The following is a 21,637-nucleotide window of genomic DNA, read 5'->3' as shown; positions in this document are numbered from 1 at the left end:
CGTAAAATTCCAAAATAAATTTTAAAAAAAGTATACAATAGTCTTCTCGAACATACCTAACCTACGCTAAAACATGACATCACTGACACATATTCCTCGAATCGCCGAAGGACGATAACAAAAAACTGTCAATGGATTCAAACACAAATGCTTTTCTATTCGAACCAATAATTGAATAGTTACAAGTTATGTTTTGTTGCTGTAATACCGATTAGATTTGTATCGATTATGTATTTGTTTAGTATCGATTTAAAGAATTGGGTCAGGTTATGAAGTTTAGTGTTTACTTTGAGTTTTTTGGCCATGTTAGTTGCACTATTGTTTAAATGTGCAAGTATGTCTGAAATTAGTACACGGTTTGAAACGAGCAGAGTTGGTTTCGTTTGAAAGATAATCTGAATAATATGAATTTTGAGAAAAAAAATAAAATTGGTGTGATGTAAAACTTTTTTATCTTAGTCGATAAAAATGGCTGGTAAAAGACTAATCTTCGCATATGAAACAGACCAAAACCGAATTATTATTTTTTAACATATCAGAACGCAGAAATATCAAAACTTTTCCTCAAAATACACCATCAGCACAATCACTCAATTTCAACTCAAAAACTGAAAGAAAAATCCCCTCATCGATACACTACAAGTTCACGGCTGACCGTAGTCTAACCGCAGTCTTTGCTTTGGCAGTCGGTTTGCATACGAACCCTCGTTTGCCTTATAGCGTTTGTTTTAACATTTACTTGCCGAGTTGGGAACCGGGGTTTTGAGTCTTCTTGGAAATTGGGACTTTAAGTATAAACTATGTTTCTTTGGAACGTTAAGGTATAGTGTGATATACATAGGCTTATATATTCTTTACTTAATACAATAATTGGGTAAAACAAAACGATAATAGAGTCTATAATATCTTCAATCAAAAATATTATATCCCACTTGGTGCTGTGTGGTGGTTATATCACCACCAGTCGATAACCAGAGCCTCGAATGTTTTTCAATTCGGTGCACTACGGGCAGGTGAGGTTGGCAAATTGTTTAAGACGATGTTAGTTTACCCCATACACCTCTAATTTAACACCCTTAAACTTAACATAACCCGTTGTATGGCTTAGCGCTAATATATGCGGGATACAATTTATTTTCTATTGTTTTATAATTAGCGACACAAAAGTCATATAAATAATCACAAGTGATATAAATCATTCAAAATTGGAATAAGAAACCAATTTGTCTAATAATGAAATACCATACTTATACAGAAAAATTCTTGTACACTACAAATGAACACGAAACTTCGCAGAAACAGATCAACTAAACCTAAATAGGTCGTCACCGGATTAGAATGCTATGCCGGAATGTATCGGACGGCTACACGTGTGAACTTACGTGACGCAACCGATCGGACACGGTTCGGATGACGCCGGATTAGTTCTAACGAACCGTACTCGGTGATGTAAAGTTCCCTTAGAGTAAGCACACTGCAAACTTTTAGTCGGTCATGGGGTCGATGTTTGGGGTCATAAATCAGTATGAAGATGAATAGTAGTGCGCACATTACCAAGATCAGGTATTTAGCCATTCGGACTGAAAACTATGATTGGAATCAAGATTTTCTGTAATAAAAAAATACGACTGTTTAGTTTGCAGTGTGCTAGTACTTTAACACCTAAACAATACTTCTACAGACCTTTATGCTTTTCAAAAGTAGTAAAAATAGGTAATTTATTCCAAAAAGAGGGCTCAAAGTACGAAGATTTGTATCTCCGGTGACATTCAAAAGAAAACAATTTAATTTGGTTAATTAATTTTCTGATAATAAATTATGTAGGTACGTGGCTTCCCAGGAGATCACACTTTAATTGTTATTTTTACTCACGTCCCATGGGAACTAGCCCGCCCGCCTTAATCAATAAATGGGCTATTTTGCACTAAAAATCAAACAAAATTTGACTGTTTGCTGCCATCAATAAAATACAAACTATGAATACTCCTTTAAAAATACTTTTTTCCATAGACATACCTAGTTAAACTAGAATTTTTTGAACATACTTAAACTGATAATGAAATAAATATCACAGTTTTAAATATTAACCATAGGTACTTGTGTGCGTACACACACTTTTGTGTAATTGTCTGGAAGCGGTCGCTTAATGGATATAATCACGTTTATGAAGTAAATTACTATGTAAACTCGATTACCAAGTAACACGGAAGTATTACAATGTTTTAACATAATTGATTTATAACTTTTAATTAAGGTTCAATGACCGTGTCTCTTTAGGATAAACTTTGTTATGAGAGTTTTTAAATGAATTTCAGTTCTTAATCAAGTTTTTATGGTTCTTAATTGATTTGAAAGGTAATGTTTAGGTATATGTTTTATAGAAAGTGTACAGATACATACTTAATTGACAAAAAATACACACATAATATTACGCCACGAGATAACAGCAAGACATAAAAATTGTAATCTAATTTCAAATGTCGACGTCTCAATTATGTACTTGTTAAAAACAAATTATCATTGAACTTTTCAATTCTTTTTTTAATTAGATATCTATGTCTGGTGTCATTATATGACTTCTTGGATCTATTTGAATATGCCTCAAATTAAAACAACTTTAACCCAATCATTGAAGCTTACATAAGTATGATTAACATTACAACCCGTTTAGTACCATTAGTCCTATTTAATGACATTTCCGACTAATCGGATAAAACCGGATATTTCCGAACACAGCTGCATTATGCAACGATAGATCGCGAAATGACGGGAATTCGGACAAACGGACGGGGTTCTGAATGTTCACGTCATTGGGGAATGTGTGAAATCATTTTGGGAATGGTATGTGTGAAACAAGTGCTTTGCGTGTTCTTGTTTGCACTTTTATACGTTGTCACAGTTTAGATCGTCATTTGTCTTATTGCTTTTTACTTAGAGAAGTATACCGCGTTTGTATGTAGGTAGGTCACGTCAAGTATTGATACTCAGTGGCATTCTAGTGATCCGGAAGCTGGCTTAACTAAATTACCTGACATTTACTATGACATACTAACTAGTGCCCAGTTCGATATCCCTACAAACTAAACCAACGGAGCAATCTATATTGATCCTACTTTAATTATAATCTCTTAAAATCTTAAATCCAACACAAATCGACTGGTAATCTAATTCCGAAAACAGATGGCGTTTGCAAACGTCACACAATTAGAAACTTATTTATTTTATGGTTTTCTTATCAATTGACAATCTTGACTCTTATTTAACTTTAGCACAAAATATTTCGCCATTCTACAGTGGGATTTTAGTTTAAACTAAAGTCAGCACTAGGCACCTTCCCACGTATTTTCTTAGCCCCTGGACGTTCCAAGACGTTATATAATAATTACATCTAGCTGCCTGAATACCGGAGTCCTATGAATGTCAAACTAAGCCAATCTCGTTGCACTAATGAATGGACCCAAGGAGTCTGTCTTATTAGTGATGCTGGGAAGATATCTTGAGACTCTGAGACGTTTTGGGATGTTACTGCTTAAATTATGGATTAGAAAAGGTGTCTTGTAAGTGGTTGTATTTGTGGGTAGTACAAGTTTTTGGTGCATTAAAATACGCCGTAAAAATATCATTAATATCTGAGTTTAAATACAACACTACATACTGCTAATACTACTATTACCTATAGAAATTATTAAAAATAACCAATCGCGAGTATAAAAATATAACTTTAGTCCAAAATTGAGAGAATTCCGATCATAATGTGTCAAAAATAAGTGACGTTAAGCAACTCCAAAATAATGAGAATTATGTACACCTACATAATTTGGCCAATGAGGATAATTTAAAAATGAAAAATGGAAAAACTCACTATAAAACAATAGTGTAGAGTAGACACAAAATGGTACACAATGGACAATACAAAACAACAACAGCTTATACCTTGTACATTTGCAAAAATCTTCACAACAAATGTGAAACGCATTTTAAAATAACGGGTAACAAAAGTTTATAAATGTTGGACAAGCAAGATATCTTTTATAATACTTTTAGTATGGATTTATGTTGGTTTTCTCTTTCACATACAGATGCGTCCACAGAGTGAAAAATGATTTAGACACGACATAAAGTTAGATGTAAGATATAGTTTAGTGTCCAAAGAAGCTAAGATTTATAAACAGTTAGGTGTAAGACATAGTGTTTTGACACAGAAGCCAAGATAAATGGAATAAAATTAAGTATCTTTATTGTGTTGATTGTGTTGGTTACAGGTGTTAGATATAATGATATACAATACAACAATAACGACTGTATATTTTTATTGTATTGTGTTAAAAAAAGAGTTTTATCAAAAGGTGAAAAAAGTGGTACGCCCGACATACGCAAATGACATAATTTTGAAGAAAAGTTAATCTTTGACCAGTCAGATACCACAAGTTTTTCGTAAATTGTACCCATGCATAATACTTATTTATATATATTTATATAGAAAGACATCTATGTATGTGTGATTAAATTTGTCAAACCCTAACCTAGTTAAAACTACAAATATTTACTGAAGGAACATGTATTTAAGGCGAATACAGTAATAATGTTTTCCAAAAACTATTCCACAATAGTCACGAACATATCTCATCGTTTCATTCATACGTCCTTTGAGCTAGGAAAACTACTCACAGACTTCAAAACTTTCCTTCTTACTTCAAGTTTCTCATCTCAAATTCAATGGAGAAGTAACTGGAAATATAGTTATTATCCAGGAGACCAATTAGTGTATAAATAAAAGCTATTTAGCTACAGGTTATACTTACTAGCGAGTGACATTCAAAAAGTTAAGTTAAGGATGCGATGCGAGCACAGTTTTCTTGCAAAATGGCCACTTAAGTTTTTTTATAATGATAATGAACGTTATTTTCATACTCATATTGTTTTAGAGTGTTGACTTTTACTGCTATAGAATTAGTCCCAATAGATCACATTTTTAAGTTTAAGAGACAACAGCAGGCACAATTAGATTTCACGTGAGAGTAACTTCAGAAATTGTAATGGCAATTTTAATTAATGAAATGTGTTTTCAAATCAATCAACTTCCCAAAAGGGAGACGGTTTTCAATTCTTCGGAATCCATTTTTAGTTTTAAGATCATTTACCTACATTTGATTAACACCTATAAAAATGGATATGTTTTTTTGTGTTTATCACACATTCTTATTTATAGGATGCATAGATTGCCAAAGATATTGTAAGAAAACGTACATTCATTGTGCCTGTTCACTCTTACATATGGGTGCTTGTTCATTCAGCTGAAAGGATTACATGTTTTTTCATTCCTATATGGGGTTTTTTCAAGATTGGAAACCAGTGTAACTTTTAGTAATCCAACAATATATTTACATGATTTTTTGTTGCTGACGTAAAGATATTGCAAACCTTTTTAAATACCTCCTATGTAGGTTTTAACTAAACTAGAACGATGCAACGCGACTAAGATTCCTTTCCATAAGATTTTAAACTTTCCAAAAAGTCAGCATCTACTTCCTATGACGCTCACAGGTCACATACTCGCGAATTATAAGTTTTACACAAAAGAGTTCAGCGTTTGAGTTCCAAGCTACTAGGAAGTCACGAAAATATTCCTTTGCCTAGTTTTCCTACATAACATACTCAAAAAGTTGTTATTAAGAATGTGTAATGCTTTAAAGAATTTAAGTACAAGTTTTTTAAAAATAAAAAATTGAAATCGACGTCACAGAACACGGAATAGAAAGAAAAAATAAATCTTTCAACATGGCCCTAGAAGTCGGTGACAAAATAAAGATCGGCTTCACAAAACACTCAAAGGGAAAAATAAAACTTTTGACCCTAGAATACGGTGGCAATAAAAACACAGGCAACAATCTTGCACACACCGACTTCTAGAACCATGTTAAAGGTCCACTTTTTTCCCTTTCAGTGCTTGTCGGAAGGTGGAAGTCGGAGTTTTTGTTAATTACAACCTTCTTCAACTTTCAACTTTAGAAGAACACTTTCCCAATTTGACAATTAACAACAAAAATCAATTGTAAAGGGTACGAAAATGAAACTCCAAAGTTATCAGGCAGCATATTGTTAGCAAGTTAAGGCTAGTACACAATGTTTGTACGCGGTTAGTTACGATCAAGTAATCACGTAACTTATGTTATGTACGTTAATGGTAGGCGTGGTAGGATCATGTATTTGGGGTTTGATAATTCAGAGGGGGGTGGTTATGAGAAATATTAAGTCGTAGTTTGATTTAAGTACCTATTGTAATGGTCTTATATACTTACTTCTTTAAGAGCAACATTAAAAAAATTATCAAATATGTTGAAATGATAATATAAATAGCCCTATTACACTGCAGATTTTCCACGTTTTCACCGAAAAGTTAGTCATCGTCAGTTTTAATTACGAAAATATCGACTTTGTAAATACTATTAAAACCTTTTTCTTCCATCAAAGGTGAACATTGTTTATTTCATGGTGTCCCTGACAACTTACATTTCGACTCTGCGGTTGAATTTATTACGACTTTTGTGTTCTCTTTGAAGAATTTGTTGCTCATTTGTTTTATTCAATACTTACCTGTTTCATTTTATATTCTGTTCTAAGCTTTATTTTAAAAATAGATTAATAAAGAAGTTAAGTTCGACCTTGACTTGTATTTAAAGTTAAAGGTAGTATAATTTAAAGTAAGTTAGTATAGGATTTTATAAGACATAGCAGACGGAGTAACTATTAAGATAATCTGTGGACATAGTTAGATTCGAATACAATATCAAAAAATATTCCTCCATTCTTCTACATGAAATTGTCAAACCCATTGCTCAAAACAAAAACGAAGTAACCAAACAAAAAAACATTTTCAAATCCAAGGTAAAATCCTCGTTCTCAAGCAAAGTCCTATGGAGAAGGGTCATCAACAACCTGGTGATTATTTTCTTTATTTTCTTTGTACTAATCTAACCTTTAAGGACGAAAGATTTACCCTCTTCGCACTTGAAACTTCCCTGTGTATAGGTAAAAGTAAATATTTTTCCATTGTGTTACCGAAATGCGTGCAAAGATGGAGATTGCTCACGTCTCATGTTCTCAATAAACTTAATGAACGAGGGACATATGTTGTATGTGTTATGTAGAAGATTATTTTATGTTTATGGTTAGTAATTATTATATTGTGTTTAATTTATTTTTCTAAACATTGATTATAGTTTTATATTGTATTATATTTATTTTTCAAAACATTGATTATATTTTTTGTTATTCTTAAAAAAATGGTTGTGCACTGGGACCAAACTGAACCGTCGGTCGGACCATCTGGTAATTTAAGTTATACTTAAATATTAAACTATGCTACGTACTTATGTGAAGATTACATGATGACATAATTTACTCGTACTTAAAGAAAATTAAACTTCTTCTGAATTAATTTTTGGCTTGAACCACAAATGAGAGACTATTCCAAAAGTATTGTCCCTAGCAAAAAAAAATCGTAATAAAATTAAAAACTTCCCAAAAAACTGAAGTGTCAAAATTATCCTCTTAGCACCCACAGATATTGTTATAAAAAAAATCAAGGTGCCTCTTAATATCCTTGAAACAAATTCAAGCTCGAAACCTCTTCAGTGTAGAGGCTTGTTGGCTAAACAATTCTTCATTCACTTCCATTGAATTCCATGACTAAATAAGTCTGAGTTAAGTACCTAGGTCTACGTAGTTTCGTAACTAAAAGATACCCTTATCCTGTCAAACTATCTCACTAATTTTGATAGATGTTCATCGATTTTTCTCGGTAACGTAAAAGTCGTTAATACTGATATTAACTGTCAATCATAAGTTTATAGGAAATCTATCTTGTCTTTGGTTTTTGTTTGTGGAATTGTCCTTCTTTGTTCGATCGTTTATTTCTTGTTTTCCGATTATCTTTCGTCAGTGTACGTATTAAGACATTTAAAATGATTCTACAGTACAGTACAGAACTTTAGTCACCATTTTCAGCTTTTGCTTCAGAAACATACACACATAAATAATGTGCATGTAAATGATTTCAGATTCTATAGTACTAATGTATCGAATGTAATGTATATATAATTTATGAAGAATCAAAATAACAAACCATCTCAAATATACTCTACTTTACCGTCCTAACTCAAAACACGGTTCTTCACGAATTCAAAAGCACCATTTCACAGCGATAATGTTCGAATTAAATACAGAAAAACACCCCCGCTTTTTTAAATTCGAGTACCTATTCCAAAGGTTTTGCACTCGTCCTTTTTATTATAACATCAAATTAATTAACTCGCTGTATAAACATAGAGGGTGTTATTTCAACAATCCTAACATTTTACTCCTTTTTATAAGCGAAAAAAGGTGTCTGTGAAAAGTTTTTATCGTGATTGCTGAAAATAACATGTAATGAGTGCGAACCAAATAAAAAAAGAGGTTTCATTATAATAGATGCAGATTTTTAATAATGAATGTATTCATTGTGTTTTTTAATATATTTTTTTCAGTTTTTTTTTTTAATCTTTGATTTCCCTATATGTATGTTAATACAAAATCTGTAGTATATAAAAGCTTTATCCTATGCTAGATTTCCCGACTTGCAGGCTTCCGAAAGAACAACGTCTCGCACCCGAATAAAAATTAGATAGCCTATCTCCGTCTTAAAGATTACGCAGCCATTTTAGATTACGAAGACAGACTATGAAGTTTGAAATCACCAACCTGCATTGAGCAAGCGTGGTGATTAACACTCAATCCTTCTCCGCGTGAGAGCAGGCCGCAGCCCAGCAGTGGGACGATAAAAAGGTTGATGATGATTCTTCCATAAAGGAATTTTCTTTCCCCAAAATGAAAACAAAAAGGTCTATTTCAAGGAAATTGTCTAGATCCCTCGGGCACCATAGAGTATGAGGAACTTCGCTCATTTATGGTGTAATCCCATCCACTGCAAATTACATAGTGTCGTTGACATATGATTGTCATATGTTATTTTATTTTCATTTTTTTATTATTTTTGTCTTGGTTTCTTTTGTCCATTTTTATCCGTTTACTTGGTTTTTGTTTTGAAAAAAAGAGTATCCTATATCATTTTGGTAATACGTTACTAATTTTATAAGATAATCAGAGTGTTAAAACAATTCTAAAATAAGAGAATAGATAATTCTCTTTTTAATGAAAGTGTTGAAAAAATTATTGAGATAAAGATTGTAAATAAAAACTTGATTGACCAGGCAAGTTGAAATAATAATTTAAATGTAGAAATAACAAAATGAAAATTATGATTTAAAAATAAACACGTTTAGGATAAAATACTAACTATGTTTACAAAACGCATTAAAATCTCAGCTTAATCCAAATATATTTAGAGGTTTATTTAAGTTTTCACTAAAATATAAAATTAAACATTAAAGTAAATAATTGAATTCATTTGCGAAACCTTAATATTATTTCAAGTATTCATATTTACATTAGTTAAATCAACAGACCGTGTTTAATATTTTAATTAGTAGTTTTATCAAACAGATTTATTCATATACATTTAGAGATATTTGTAGAGATAGTATAACAACGTTAATGCTATAATTAGTATAATTATCCAATTTATAAACAATAAAAAGAAATAGTGAATTGCTTAAAATCTATCGTAAATAAAAATTCTTTTTTTATTTGATTGGTGCTAAATCCACTAATTTTGTTTGCGTTTTAAAACCTTCATCAAAAATAAAAGTGCATTTTCTCAACTATGTTGGAATCGGTTTCAAGTTTCATCGGATGCAGCTGAATACCAGTGTTTTAGAAGGATCAACTGTTTATCTGACCTCCTCAATCCAATTACCTGGTCAATCTTATACCTACCTCTAGGTAAGACCGGTTGACAGTCAGTAAGTCACTGACTACCCGTGACGACTGTCAAAGATATTCAAATGACAGCCGGGACCTAAAGTTTATCATTCCCTCCTAAACACGGTTATTGGTAAGTTTTATTTATTGATGCCTTTGTACAATTGCTTTTTAACCCTAAATCAAATAACAAAGTGCTCAAAAATATAACAATTACAACGTGAACAGAGTTTATTTTGAGTCCTACACATTTGTACCGGATCTTAGGCCTTAACTTAGAGCAAGTTTAACTAAGTTGGGCCAAGTTAAACAGTTAAGTTTACGTTCAGTGGTGATCGGTAGGTACGAATAAACACAAATTGTTTATTCCAAGTTTCTAACGGCCTAGTATTACAATTACAAAGTAATCATACGTAGGTTGTTGTTTGAAGTTTAAGTTTCCTGAAGTAGGTATGCAAATTCATGGTGTAACTTGTCTATATGTTATTAGTTCTGTGGTCTGCCTAATAAAGTTGTAGTAATTGTTAGAGGATGAATGCTAAGTTTGTAGTTGACTACCACAGAGTTCTGATTACATAGATAGATCAATCGAGGTAGAAATTAAAAATGTATGTAGCATTTTCAAACTGTGTTTGTATTCTTTGCTAAAAATTATTTGTAAAAAACAACTTATATAATTTTTTTTTTTTATAATATAGCTTACGTTTTGCGGTGACACCGTGTGAGATCGCGAGCAGCGCTACGATGGTGACAGCTAGGTACATCTGGGCCATTTTTGTTTCTGCAACAAATTAAAATAAAATTAATTCATTACTTGGTCATCCACTAAAAATAAAAAATATTTAATGCATTAAAAAAATAATCATTTCAAATATATTTAAATGGAAAATATGTAGTATTTTTGACCCTATTTATGGTCAGTTAATAAACATTAAAACTATTTTTAACATTACGTCTTAGCAACCGATTTTTTTTCAAAACTCAATGGTGCTAATTATTCACAAAACGGTACGTCTTTTGTTTTATTTGTTGGCAACACCCGGAATCTTTACAAATACTTTTACATTGGCTTTGAAGCTTCTGGTTTCGCCAAATAATAATAATAAGCAACATTAATAATTACAAACAAAGGAAATCGCCGTTTTATTTTAGGATTGTATCAAACTTGGTAACTTTTAACTGTATTGCTTAAAAAATGGTGGAAGTTCCAAATTCATCCAATATTCTTTTTATTTTTTTCGAAAAGGTAAAAACTTTTTTTGTAGGCGATTAAAAATAAGTACCCTTTTCCATATCTTATAGACAATACCTGATCGGCTTAAAGTTTAACTTATTAAGGTGGTATAAGAAAATTGTTATAAGAACAACACCTACCTATGATATTAGTTACCTACAAAACATAAGTGATATCAAACAGAATAAAACATGATCACTACAAAAAGTAGGTACGTACATAAATGTCAAAATACACTGGGCACTCTGTAATTAAAGCCCTGAATACATAAACAAATTCGGCAAGATAGCAATGTAGACGCTTTTCTCGACGAACTGGCGCATTTTAAAATAGGAACACTAATTTAAATATTCAAATGCGATTCGAATATTCGAACGTTTTGTAAAGGTTATTGAACTGATTTTGCAATAATGTTTTAAGTAAGTAGCTTATGTATGCTGTAACCGTTTTCAATCCTGTCAGTCAGTACAAAAAATGGTATTTTCCTTTGAAAATTGAGAGCTGTCAACTGCACGTTGATTACGTGAATCTACTATAAACTAATATAGAGAGGAAATATTTTTTGTCCGTTTGTAGCCCGAAGGTACCAAAACTAGGTATTGAACCGATTTTGAAGATTCATCCACTGTTGGATTGGGGTTGTGTTTCGCTCAATAATGAAGAATTGTTTAGTATAATTTTTCATAGATCGATCACTTGAAAGACTTTCCCCCCTTCTCAGAAACTCAACCTCTTTATAATAACTGTTACAAATTGCATTATAATGCGCGCCCACGTTATCGCCATTTCTTAACGACACATTAGTCGGTCAAATATGAATTGGTAGAACTTAGAAAGTATGTAAAAACCTACAGCTTTAGATATACCTAAATCTATTTAAAAATCTTACGCTTACGCAAACAATCACATCGCTTGTTTTAGAAGAACATTTTCTCTTAATAGAGGCGGATCTTTCTGGTCAAGGACTTTGGAGGATAACCGGTGAATCTGGATTATGTGAAGGATGCGGGTAAAATGCGATAAACGGCCAGTACCTCAAAATGAAGGCTATTAAGCCTTATAAAAAAAGAAAACCTTTTTTTCACAACCTTTTTTCAAATTCAGAATTCTTTTTTCGAATACGACCATAACGTTCAGTTTCACACAATTCTATCTCTTCCGCATAACAGTTAGCAAACCGACAAATACCGGCCAAGCGATCCACAGCTAAACGTAATCAGACCATTCCCACCGGGAAAACAACTTAGTTACACATAACCGGACGTCCGTAGACACTGTTATCTCGACCAGTCTATCTTGAACTCCGTCTTTACCTTTCACCTTGAACAATGTTCCCGGGGATAAAGCAATGAGAGGTCAGCGTATAATGGACAGTTGGTAGAACCAGACCAGCATAAGTTGAGCTCTCTCTTCGCCCCTTGCCGTGACCAGAGTTCGAGCAGTTGAGTCAATGAGAGGTCAAGATATAATGGATATTGCTCAGTAGCGACAATGTGATTTGTGGTGGTGCGTCTGTCCTGAATTCTCTAGTAGTCCGATGCATTTTGCCGTTGAATTGATTTTATCGTTTGCGTATCTGTTCAGGCGTTGTTTAGTGTATTTGGGAATCTAACTCAGTTCGAGAAACACCTGGATGGGTGACTTAGTATAATTTTAGTGTAGGTATTGAAATAGTATTTCTAGTACGGGTTTGTAATACTGAAATGAAAAAGTCTTACTAGTATGGCTTTTTCGACTGTCAATGTGGAAGTATGACTTACGAAGTTGATTGAAAGTTGCAAAACAATAATAAGTATAGTCGTTAGACAATCATCTGAGCTAGATGCTCTGTGGCCAGTGTGACATAAAATCTGCTTTTAAAAGAACCTCTTTTGTAAACCATGTTCTTTTTTAGGGTTCCATACCTCAAAAGGAAAAAACGGAACCCTTATAGGATCACTTTGTTGTCCGTCTGTCTGTCTGTCTGTCAAGACCCTTTATTTGAAAATGAAGCAACCTGCCAGTAAGAAGTCTTTTCAGTACTACTTTCAGTATTGCACCTTTTATACACAAACTCCTTACCACGTGTTCATACAAGTTTTAACACAATTCTATGAAGCAAACCGCACGTAACCTAATAGATCCAAGAGTTAGTTAAGCGGCACATAAGTTAATAATTCAGTTAACGGCAGTTTATCGCACTTATAATGTTTTCGGACGCGGGTAACACTTGACGCAGTTTGATTGTAACTTCTTAATAGAATCCGTTATGTCTCCGTGATATTAGTATAGGCTGTAATATTGGGTTTTTTGTTCTTTTTTAACAGTTAAAATCTGTGACCAACAACTAATTATTCTCAACGGTTTTCCCATACCGTCCCCTTACAAAATTATCGGAATAAAATATAGCATAGCACCCGGGAATAATGTAGCTTTCCAACAGTGAAAGAATTCTCTCAATCGGTTCAGTAGTCTCTGAGCCTCCGAGCCAAACAAACAAACAATCAAAAAACTGTTTCCTCTTTATTATGTTAGAATGGACTAGTATACCTACTTCTACCAAGAAAGCAGGAAATTCTACAGAAACGAGGTATTAGGAAAACTTCGAAATTATCCCTCGCCATTATCCCACAAAAGATTCAAAAACGTTTCGCTCTGTAATCACATTACCTGGCTTCCCGAGTAAATCCTCTATTTTAGGTTTATCATTATTTATATCTAGCCATCCTCTTTCCGTTGCACCTTAGTTATCTTAGATACGAAAAAAATAAAATTGACTCTTGAAAAACGGCAATTTAAAAACAGATTTTTAGTGCCTAGGAAAATTAAGGGATATTTCATCCTTTTAATTTTAAAACCAACATTATATTCTTAACATTCTATATCTTTCTCAAATATTTTAAAATTAGCTTCCAACCTAATTGACAGCAAAGTAGGTATCTGTGTTTCACATAGAGTATGTATCTGACATGTATAATATCCTATAGATACTTCTAAGGGGTTGTGACACGCGTAACCATGAAAAGCAAAATTTAACCATACAATGTCAAAAGTTATCACAGTTAAAACTAACTTCTTCTCTTAACAGTTCCGTTATTCTCATTAATAACTTTAGTTTCTATAGATATAGGTAACTTCTTTGTGTATGGGGATCTTCAATATGTCACAACACAAAGGAACAGTGTCTTCTGTGAATGGGAAAGTTATAAATAATTCTTGGGATTCAACAGATAAATGTTTCTTGTATAATTACAGTATATTTAAAAAACAAACAGACGATAGGTGTGTACCGATTAATGTGCAATTTATAGATATCGCTTTCACATTAATCCGCCAGATTTTCCGCGCGGCAACGGAGTGTCAAAACAATTGACAAACTAGCGATTCAAATGATGACACTTGTACCAATGCGATCGGTTTTTTTTTGTCGTAAAATTCGCAAAATAGTGTAAAACCACCGTTAGCCGTATGGATATTAATTCCAACAGCACATCTTATATACAACCCAACAATACTGATTGGACGGGTACACCCAACGAGATTTGCTTCCTTTGACGGTAAAGAGTGGAGGATTATCGGACACACGGAAAATGACGGACAATCCGATTCACGTTTGTTCCTGCTTTACATATTTCACTTCAGCTAACTGCGCCTCGTGTGAATCTTGAAAAATACAGGATTGAAACAGTTCAGTACTAATATTTTGTTGGTAATGCATGAAGCCTAGTTCAGATAATACTTTATATTTTGTAATTGGCTTTTGGAATTAGAGTACATTTCAGTAAACGATTGGTCTAAATTGGTATTGTTATGTGTGACCATCAATCCTTCACGCCCATACAATCTTTATGCCCTAATAGGGTCCATGATTGCTAATGTAGTCATTAGCTATAGTATAAACCATAGTAACACCTGTGAAAAGACGGTTCTGAGAGAAAACTAAAATATGTATATAAAATTAATTTTGAAAATTATCAAAGTACATACAATAAAGTTACCTACTAACCGGTATTAATTTGTTATAATTACTTAAAAGCAATCATTGCTGTTAGATCTCAATAGTTGGAAGTTTCAAAGAAGATTTTATTTTAATCACAAAACTTATTACAAAGTCTTTATCGACTGAAAGTTAGTAGAGTTGACCAATAAAGTAATAAACTTGATAGAATGGAACTGTGAGAAGTTAACAAAATAATAAAATGGTTGTTATTAAAATTAACTGTCATCTTTTTATGTATAGAAGCTTATTTTAACATCTTTATCAATCTTTTCTGTTAGTCAGAAGCCAAAAAGAGAGACAGCCACATTGCCATATAAGAGGTGTCATATTGCCCCCACGTAACTTAGTTTAGGATGTCAGATAGATAGATTTTACGATATTTTCTTATAATGACAATTTGGTACCTAGCAAATTAGGAGCTGTGTTTGCCAATTTATCTGCTTTTACGAGGTTTACCCAATTATAATTTAACTAATTACTATTTATTACATTTTATGCCTACCCAATACTTATAGGGTTTACGCTTGCCTGCTTTTATTATAATGAGTCTAGATACAAATATTTCATTCCTTTTATTGTTCGAAATAAGCCTATCTCTCGCGAAAATCTGCAAAAGATTGCCAGCAGGATTTTGAAGATTACATTACTGACTAACAATGATAAGGTTAAGCAATTCTTGACGCTGTCAATCCGTAGATGCGTGACCATCTATCCATCTAGGGCACAGTGAATTGGTCAAAGCTCTTTCATGTGACTCAGAACTGGGAAATATAGGGTTACCATAGTTTACCTTGCTATTCCACATTTATGCTATTGGAATGAATTTATTTTCGCAATAAATTAATTAAGAACATTCTCTTTCCTTTTTACAATTCTTGAGCTTATCAACATGCGAACTGGTATGGTTGCTTATTTCAATGCATAATGTTAGCATGCATTAATAATGCAAGGTTTATAATATTATATCAACCCGTTAATTGGTTGGAGGACAACCCAGATTAGGTAATAGAAAATAGATTTATTAGCACATTAATACTAAACGAGTAATTATAGTATTAATGTTCTTCGAGGCTGAATTAATTATGTAAATTAAGAAATGGTACGATGTTAAAAAAAAAACATAATTGAGAACCTCCCTCGTTTTTGATAGTCGGCTAATGAAAATGAAAAGTTACATTAAATCGACTGTTAAGTCAATCTTTCGCAATTATTTATCAAATTGACTATTCGTAAATCATACGTGTTCGATTTTTTTTCGAAACTGATCTGAATATTTTTTCTTCATTTCTATAGGTACCACCAAAAATCTATGAATCCGAAAAAAGCCAGTGATATATAAAAACAAGCGTTTCAATCAGTTTTATGTTCTCGTAAAAAATCTTCATCAGTTTATGATTACGTATCGCGCGGCACTTAAAGATATTGTGTAGGAACGCGACGGAATCTATTTACATCGAATTCACTTATTTTTATATGATGAACTGAAACATTTTTTTATGTTTTTTATTTATTTTAAGGTGTGATAATCTGCATGGCCGCACATATAACATGACATACGTCTGTAAATCTGAAAAGATTTATGTTGAAATAAGTTCTTTTGTAAAATTATACTGTTAAGTCAACTATCTCGACGAATTGTGAACCCCCTCTTTTTTTGGGAGGTCGGTTAAAAAATTGCGTACTGTATGAGTAATGTCTTTTTTGTCTTTCGTGAACCAATCTTCTGCAATAAGGCTATTGTTAATTATTATCAACTTAGATCAACCAACACTCTTTCCGAAGTGCAAAGGTCTCATATAGGGTAGTCTCATGGATTAATATAACTTTTGCACAATCAACCTCTTTTAAGGGAAATACTTTAGTTTTTCTGTATATTTTGTAATTAGTTCATTGAACTAAACCAACATAACACTGTTGACTAAAAATGTAATTAAATTATTAACTAGTTAGCTAATATCGATGACATTTATCAATTACAATGATTATAATTTCAAGCCATTTATCACTTTGAAGTTTTGACGGGCACACTTCAAAACTTCCCCCACCTATCAAAACAATATAAACTTGAAACCCACGGCGGAAATTATTGAAATATTTCTTACAGTATTGATTTCTCGTACATATTGGAATGACAAAATGTTGTTGAGTACTGTAACATAGAGGTAGTGATGCGGATTCCGAATGAAATGATGGATGTTACTTTTCGAGCCCATTGTTCTATAGGACAAAGATATTTTTTTCGAACCATCCAATGGTTTTTGTACACATTTGTATCTTAAATCTGCATTGTTTGTTTCTGTCTCGGAATATCGAATTTCAATGTGAAGATTTTTACGTAGTAATGTACTTAAATCATTAATGAAGCCAACTTGTCATTGGTATTCAACGATAACAGATGACAAAAATAGGGTTAAGCAAGTGATTCTACATTGTATTAAGCGGTAGTCTTGTCAGTTCCTCAGACGAATTCTCCCACAAAGAGCTCCACTATGCTATAATGAAAATGTGCGACAGGTGACCAAGCGAACACAAATCCAGTCCCAATAGAAGTTCAAACGAAGCATTGTTTCCAAATGTACGAATAAACAGCCAAGTGCCAAAATTAGTTTCTTACCAACTTCTGATCCTTTGGGAAAAAACTAAATCATTACATAGAAATAACACACCATTTGAATTATTGGAAAACTTTAAGTAGGTTCTGGATTTTTGTTTCTTTGATTAATAATTCTCTGCTTTTTTAGGAGTACTCATTGCAAACGTTTAGTTGGTTAGGACTCATGAATCGGTATGAAGATGAATGGTAGTAACACACATTACAAAACTCCGGTAAGTATTTAACTGTCATCATATCGACTGAAAACTTTGATTGGAATCAAGATTTTCTTGATAATAATAATACCAACCATCGGGTCAACTCTTGGCCCACTGTTTAGTCTGCAGTGTACTATACTTACAAGCCTCGGTTTTTGGTATGCTTTGGAACTTCATAAAAGAACTACGTAAATAAATAATGCTTGTTAAATTAATGTTATGAGTTTTGTAAGGTGTTTTCTGCCCTTTCCCCTATAAATCTTTTCAAACGACTGCCTCCAAATTTGTTATATCGTATGGGGAATAGTTCCGCTTTTCGTGAATAATAAAGTTATGTAGATAAATAGCCGCATAAGAGAGTATCAAGCAGGTGTTTTTTGGAATATTAACGATGTTTTTGACCTCCAAAAATGGATAAGATTTTCAATTACTTGTCTTCTCATGCTTGTTTATCACCACTGTATTTATTTAGGAAAAAAACATTTTTCCCTGAATATTTATAAACTCTGCTTAGTTCCTAACGCACCAAGTATAGATACTACGTGTTCAAACCAAATTTTATTTTCCATAGAAATACTTTTATTTCAGCCGACCTCAAAAAAATAAAAAAGGTTTTCAACTAAAATTCTTTTTATGCACATGTCATGGAGAAACCAGAAAAGTGGTTATTTTTATTAAAAAGAACTCTTTTCTCATATTTTTCGAGTTTCTCATAAGAAAACCAAGCCACTTCAATATCTAAAAATACTCGCCACGTTTTGTATCGCGTAACGCATTATGCATAAAACGGAACGCGCATAAAACGCAGCTGCGTGTCATGTTGTGTTGCACGTTGCAATATAGCATTGTGTTACAGCTTACGGTATGGACAAACTAATTATATTATATTATTATATTGGTATGTCCTTGTTGCAAGATGCTGGTGGAAATAGGAGAAGGTTTTTGAAAAACGTACCACGACTCACAACATTAAGGAATAAAATGCAAGGAGGAGTTAGTTAACTTCTTAAAACGAAAGAGGTTGGTTCTTAATTCGACCGTATATACATATGTTTTTCAGTTGTTTGAGCTACGGAAATTTTCTTTTTAGGCATTGCTATTTGCATATTTGCCTGTGTATATTTTTGTTTAGGCTTTGTTTTCTATCTCAAGTTTAATGTAAAATTCAAATTGATTTAAATATGGCTCAACAAAATATTATTAAACAACAATTATTTGTAATATTCGTATATTTTTATTAGCATACTTATTTCATTCTACAAAATATACTTTACTACTAATGTACTATAAAACCACGATTAACCCTTCCACTAGTCAGTAACAATAATAACTCCTTCCTTTATAGAGTATGAGATAACACCAACCATTGTACTATGACTTTTAACGACTTAACTGTTACAACTAACTTCAATATTAAAATAATACGCCTACAATCAGTTGAACTTAATTATAGAACTAACAGAACTAAATGATAGTTTAGTTATTGTCTTCTTTTAGTCTTACTGAGTATTAAAGTCATCATCATCCTCCGAGCCTTTTTCCCAACTATGTTGGGGTCGGCTTCCAGTCTAACCGGATTCAGCCGAGTACCAGTGCTTTATAAGAAGCGACTGCCTATCTGACCTCCTCAACCCAGTTACCCGGGCAACCCGATACCCCTGGGTTGGACTGATGTCAGACTTACGTCACACTGGTTGCACGGTTCCAAAAAAATGGTCTAATGGAGACACTCTAAAGAAATTATTATATTCACAGTTATAAATTAAATTATAATAACAAAGCTCATTCCCACACCTGGATAAAAAAAATTAGCCTGCCTCTTACCTCCATAGGTGGAATATCTAAAACTTGAAAGTTTTTTTTCTATATTTAAAGATTCTTTTCAGTTTTTTTAATATAAGTATTGGTTGTAGTCATTGGTCTGGTCTATATAGAATACTTTCATTATTTAAATTGTCTTTATATCTAACGTCATTGTCTATTCGTAAGTTCGAATAAATTTCAATATTTATGGGATTTTATATTGGATTTTCATTATTTTCAAACGCTTTGCCATTATTTCGGTAAACTTAAATTTTAAGTTTGTCAATGCTTTTCTTGAGTAGTTATAGAATATGAATAACAAAATATATGTTTAACCTACCGTATTATTATAATAAACTTATAGATACCTTGTGGTAGAATGAGCGCAAATTAAGTATAAAAAATCTTGGCGTTCTATATTTTCATTTGCTTTTGTTTTTCCAAATAACTTTGACATTTAAATTTTTAATAAGAAAGTAAGTACTTATAATATTACCAGTCCTTAAGTACTGAATTAAATTAGCTTTCATAATCGTAGATTTTAATATGAATTTACTTTCTTTGACAATTTGGGAAGGAGAGCTCTTACAACGGACAACTGTTGCGTCCAAAATGTTCATAATATTAAATTCGTGTACTAATTGTGTGCCGGACATGAAAGTTATTGTTTTTTTTACGTAATAATGCAGCTGTAGGAAGAATTTTTAATACATTTTGCTCAATTTGGCAACCTTTGTCGAGGTAAAAAGGTGTGATATAGCACTCATTAAATTGTAATACTTTCTCTGTGTGAAAAGGGGCATTTTTTCAGCAGTGGGACACGAAATAGTTTGATGATGATAATTATTTTTCTGCTCTGCGCTAAAAAATACTAAGTATACAATAATTTCTTGAAAATTGCATTTTATTTATTGTGTCATAGTTTTATTTTCTTCTTGAAATGGAACGTTTTGTTAAGGAAAAATATATAATATAAATGTAATAAGATAATGTCTATTGAACTGGATGCGTGTTATAAGGATAAGCTCGTAAAATGTGGGTGCTCGACACGTACGCGATTAAACGCTTAGGAAATGTTATAGATATTTATTCTAAAGGAAATCAATATATACGAGAAAAGTTATTCAGTTAGATATTGCATAAAATTGAATATATGAGAAAATAAAAATAAACTATAATTAATAAGTTATTTTGAAAATATTGTCTATGACAGTTTCTTTTGTGCGAAATTATGATTTAGTAAAAGTATTTCATCAACGATATAATTTTAGGCAACTTTAAAAATCTACATTTCACTTTTACGTTAGTTTAAAACTTTCTACAAAGTAGTTCTTAACTTTATTTTCCACCAAAACGATTAACTACGCCTATCATTTAAAACGTAAAAAAGAGTTTTCACCCATTCCTCACAAAAAAAAAACAAAATCACAAATGATTTTCAAATTTCGAATTTCGAAAAGACGAAAAAAATCATACAAAATTTTAAAAATAGAACTTAACCAAAGACTTACCTTTATTGGATAGCTTTCCTCGTTGTTCCAACACTAGGTCTTGTACTTTATATGATCAGTGCATGGCCTATGCCCCTAAAGTGTAACGATGGAATGCGCTTGGGCGGGAAAGTGCCCGCGCTTTTAAACAGCGACCATAGACCTGTGACAGCGTAGACTGGAACTGCGTGGGATGAGTGACGTAAGCAGGTTCTATCAAAAAGTTTTCATTTGTTTTGTTGAATGTGTATTGGTAGTGTGTGTGAGTGTGAGTCATGGTGAGTAAGTTAGATTTTTTTTTTGGGGAAATTAAATTACTTTGATTAATTTATAGGAAGGGTTTAACACGTCTTTGTTACAATTCAGTACAAAAAAGTTAATTGGTTCAATAATGAGTGCTATGTAAAAAAACGATTTCTACCTACGTACATAGAGATTGCCTCTTCAGTTAGTTAATTATGT

At 32.4% G+C, this 21,637-nt stretch overlaps 1 protein-coding gene across 4 annotated transcripts in view; it reads right to left on the bottom strand.

The window, feature by feature from the left end:
* The window catches only part of LOC110382308 (neuropeptide CCHamide-2), a 28,211-nt gene extending 6,872 nt beyond the window's left edge, over positions 1-21,339 (bottom strand). For all 4 annotated transcript variants that reach the window (XM_021342892.3, XM_021342894.3, XM_021342893.3 and 1 more), the window contains exons 1-2: positions 21,197-21,339; positions 10,562-10,639 (exon numbers count right to left, since the gene is read on the bottom strand). In XM_021342892.3, coding sequence (XP_021198567.3) covers positions 10,562-10,631 — 70 coding nt within the window. In that variant the 5' untranslated portion in view covers positions 10,632-10,639; positions 21,197-21,339. The remainder of the gene's footprint in view (positions 1-10,561; positions 10,640-21,196) is intronic.
* Between the last annotated feature and the right edge of the window lie 298 nt (positions 21,340-21,637).

Source organism: Helicoverpa armigera, chromosome 14 (assembly GCF_030705265.1).
Source record: "Helicoverpa armigera isolate CAAS_96S chromosome 14, ASM3070526v1, whole genome shotgun sequence".
Classification (NCBI taxonomy): domain Eukaryota; kingdom Metazoa; phylum Arthropoda; class Insecta; order Lepidoptera; family Noctuidae; genus Helicoverpa; species Helicoverpa armigera.
This window is presented reverse-complemented; position numbering and strand designations above follow the sequence as displayed.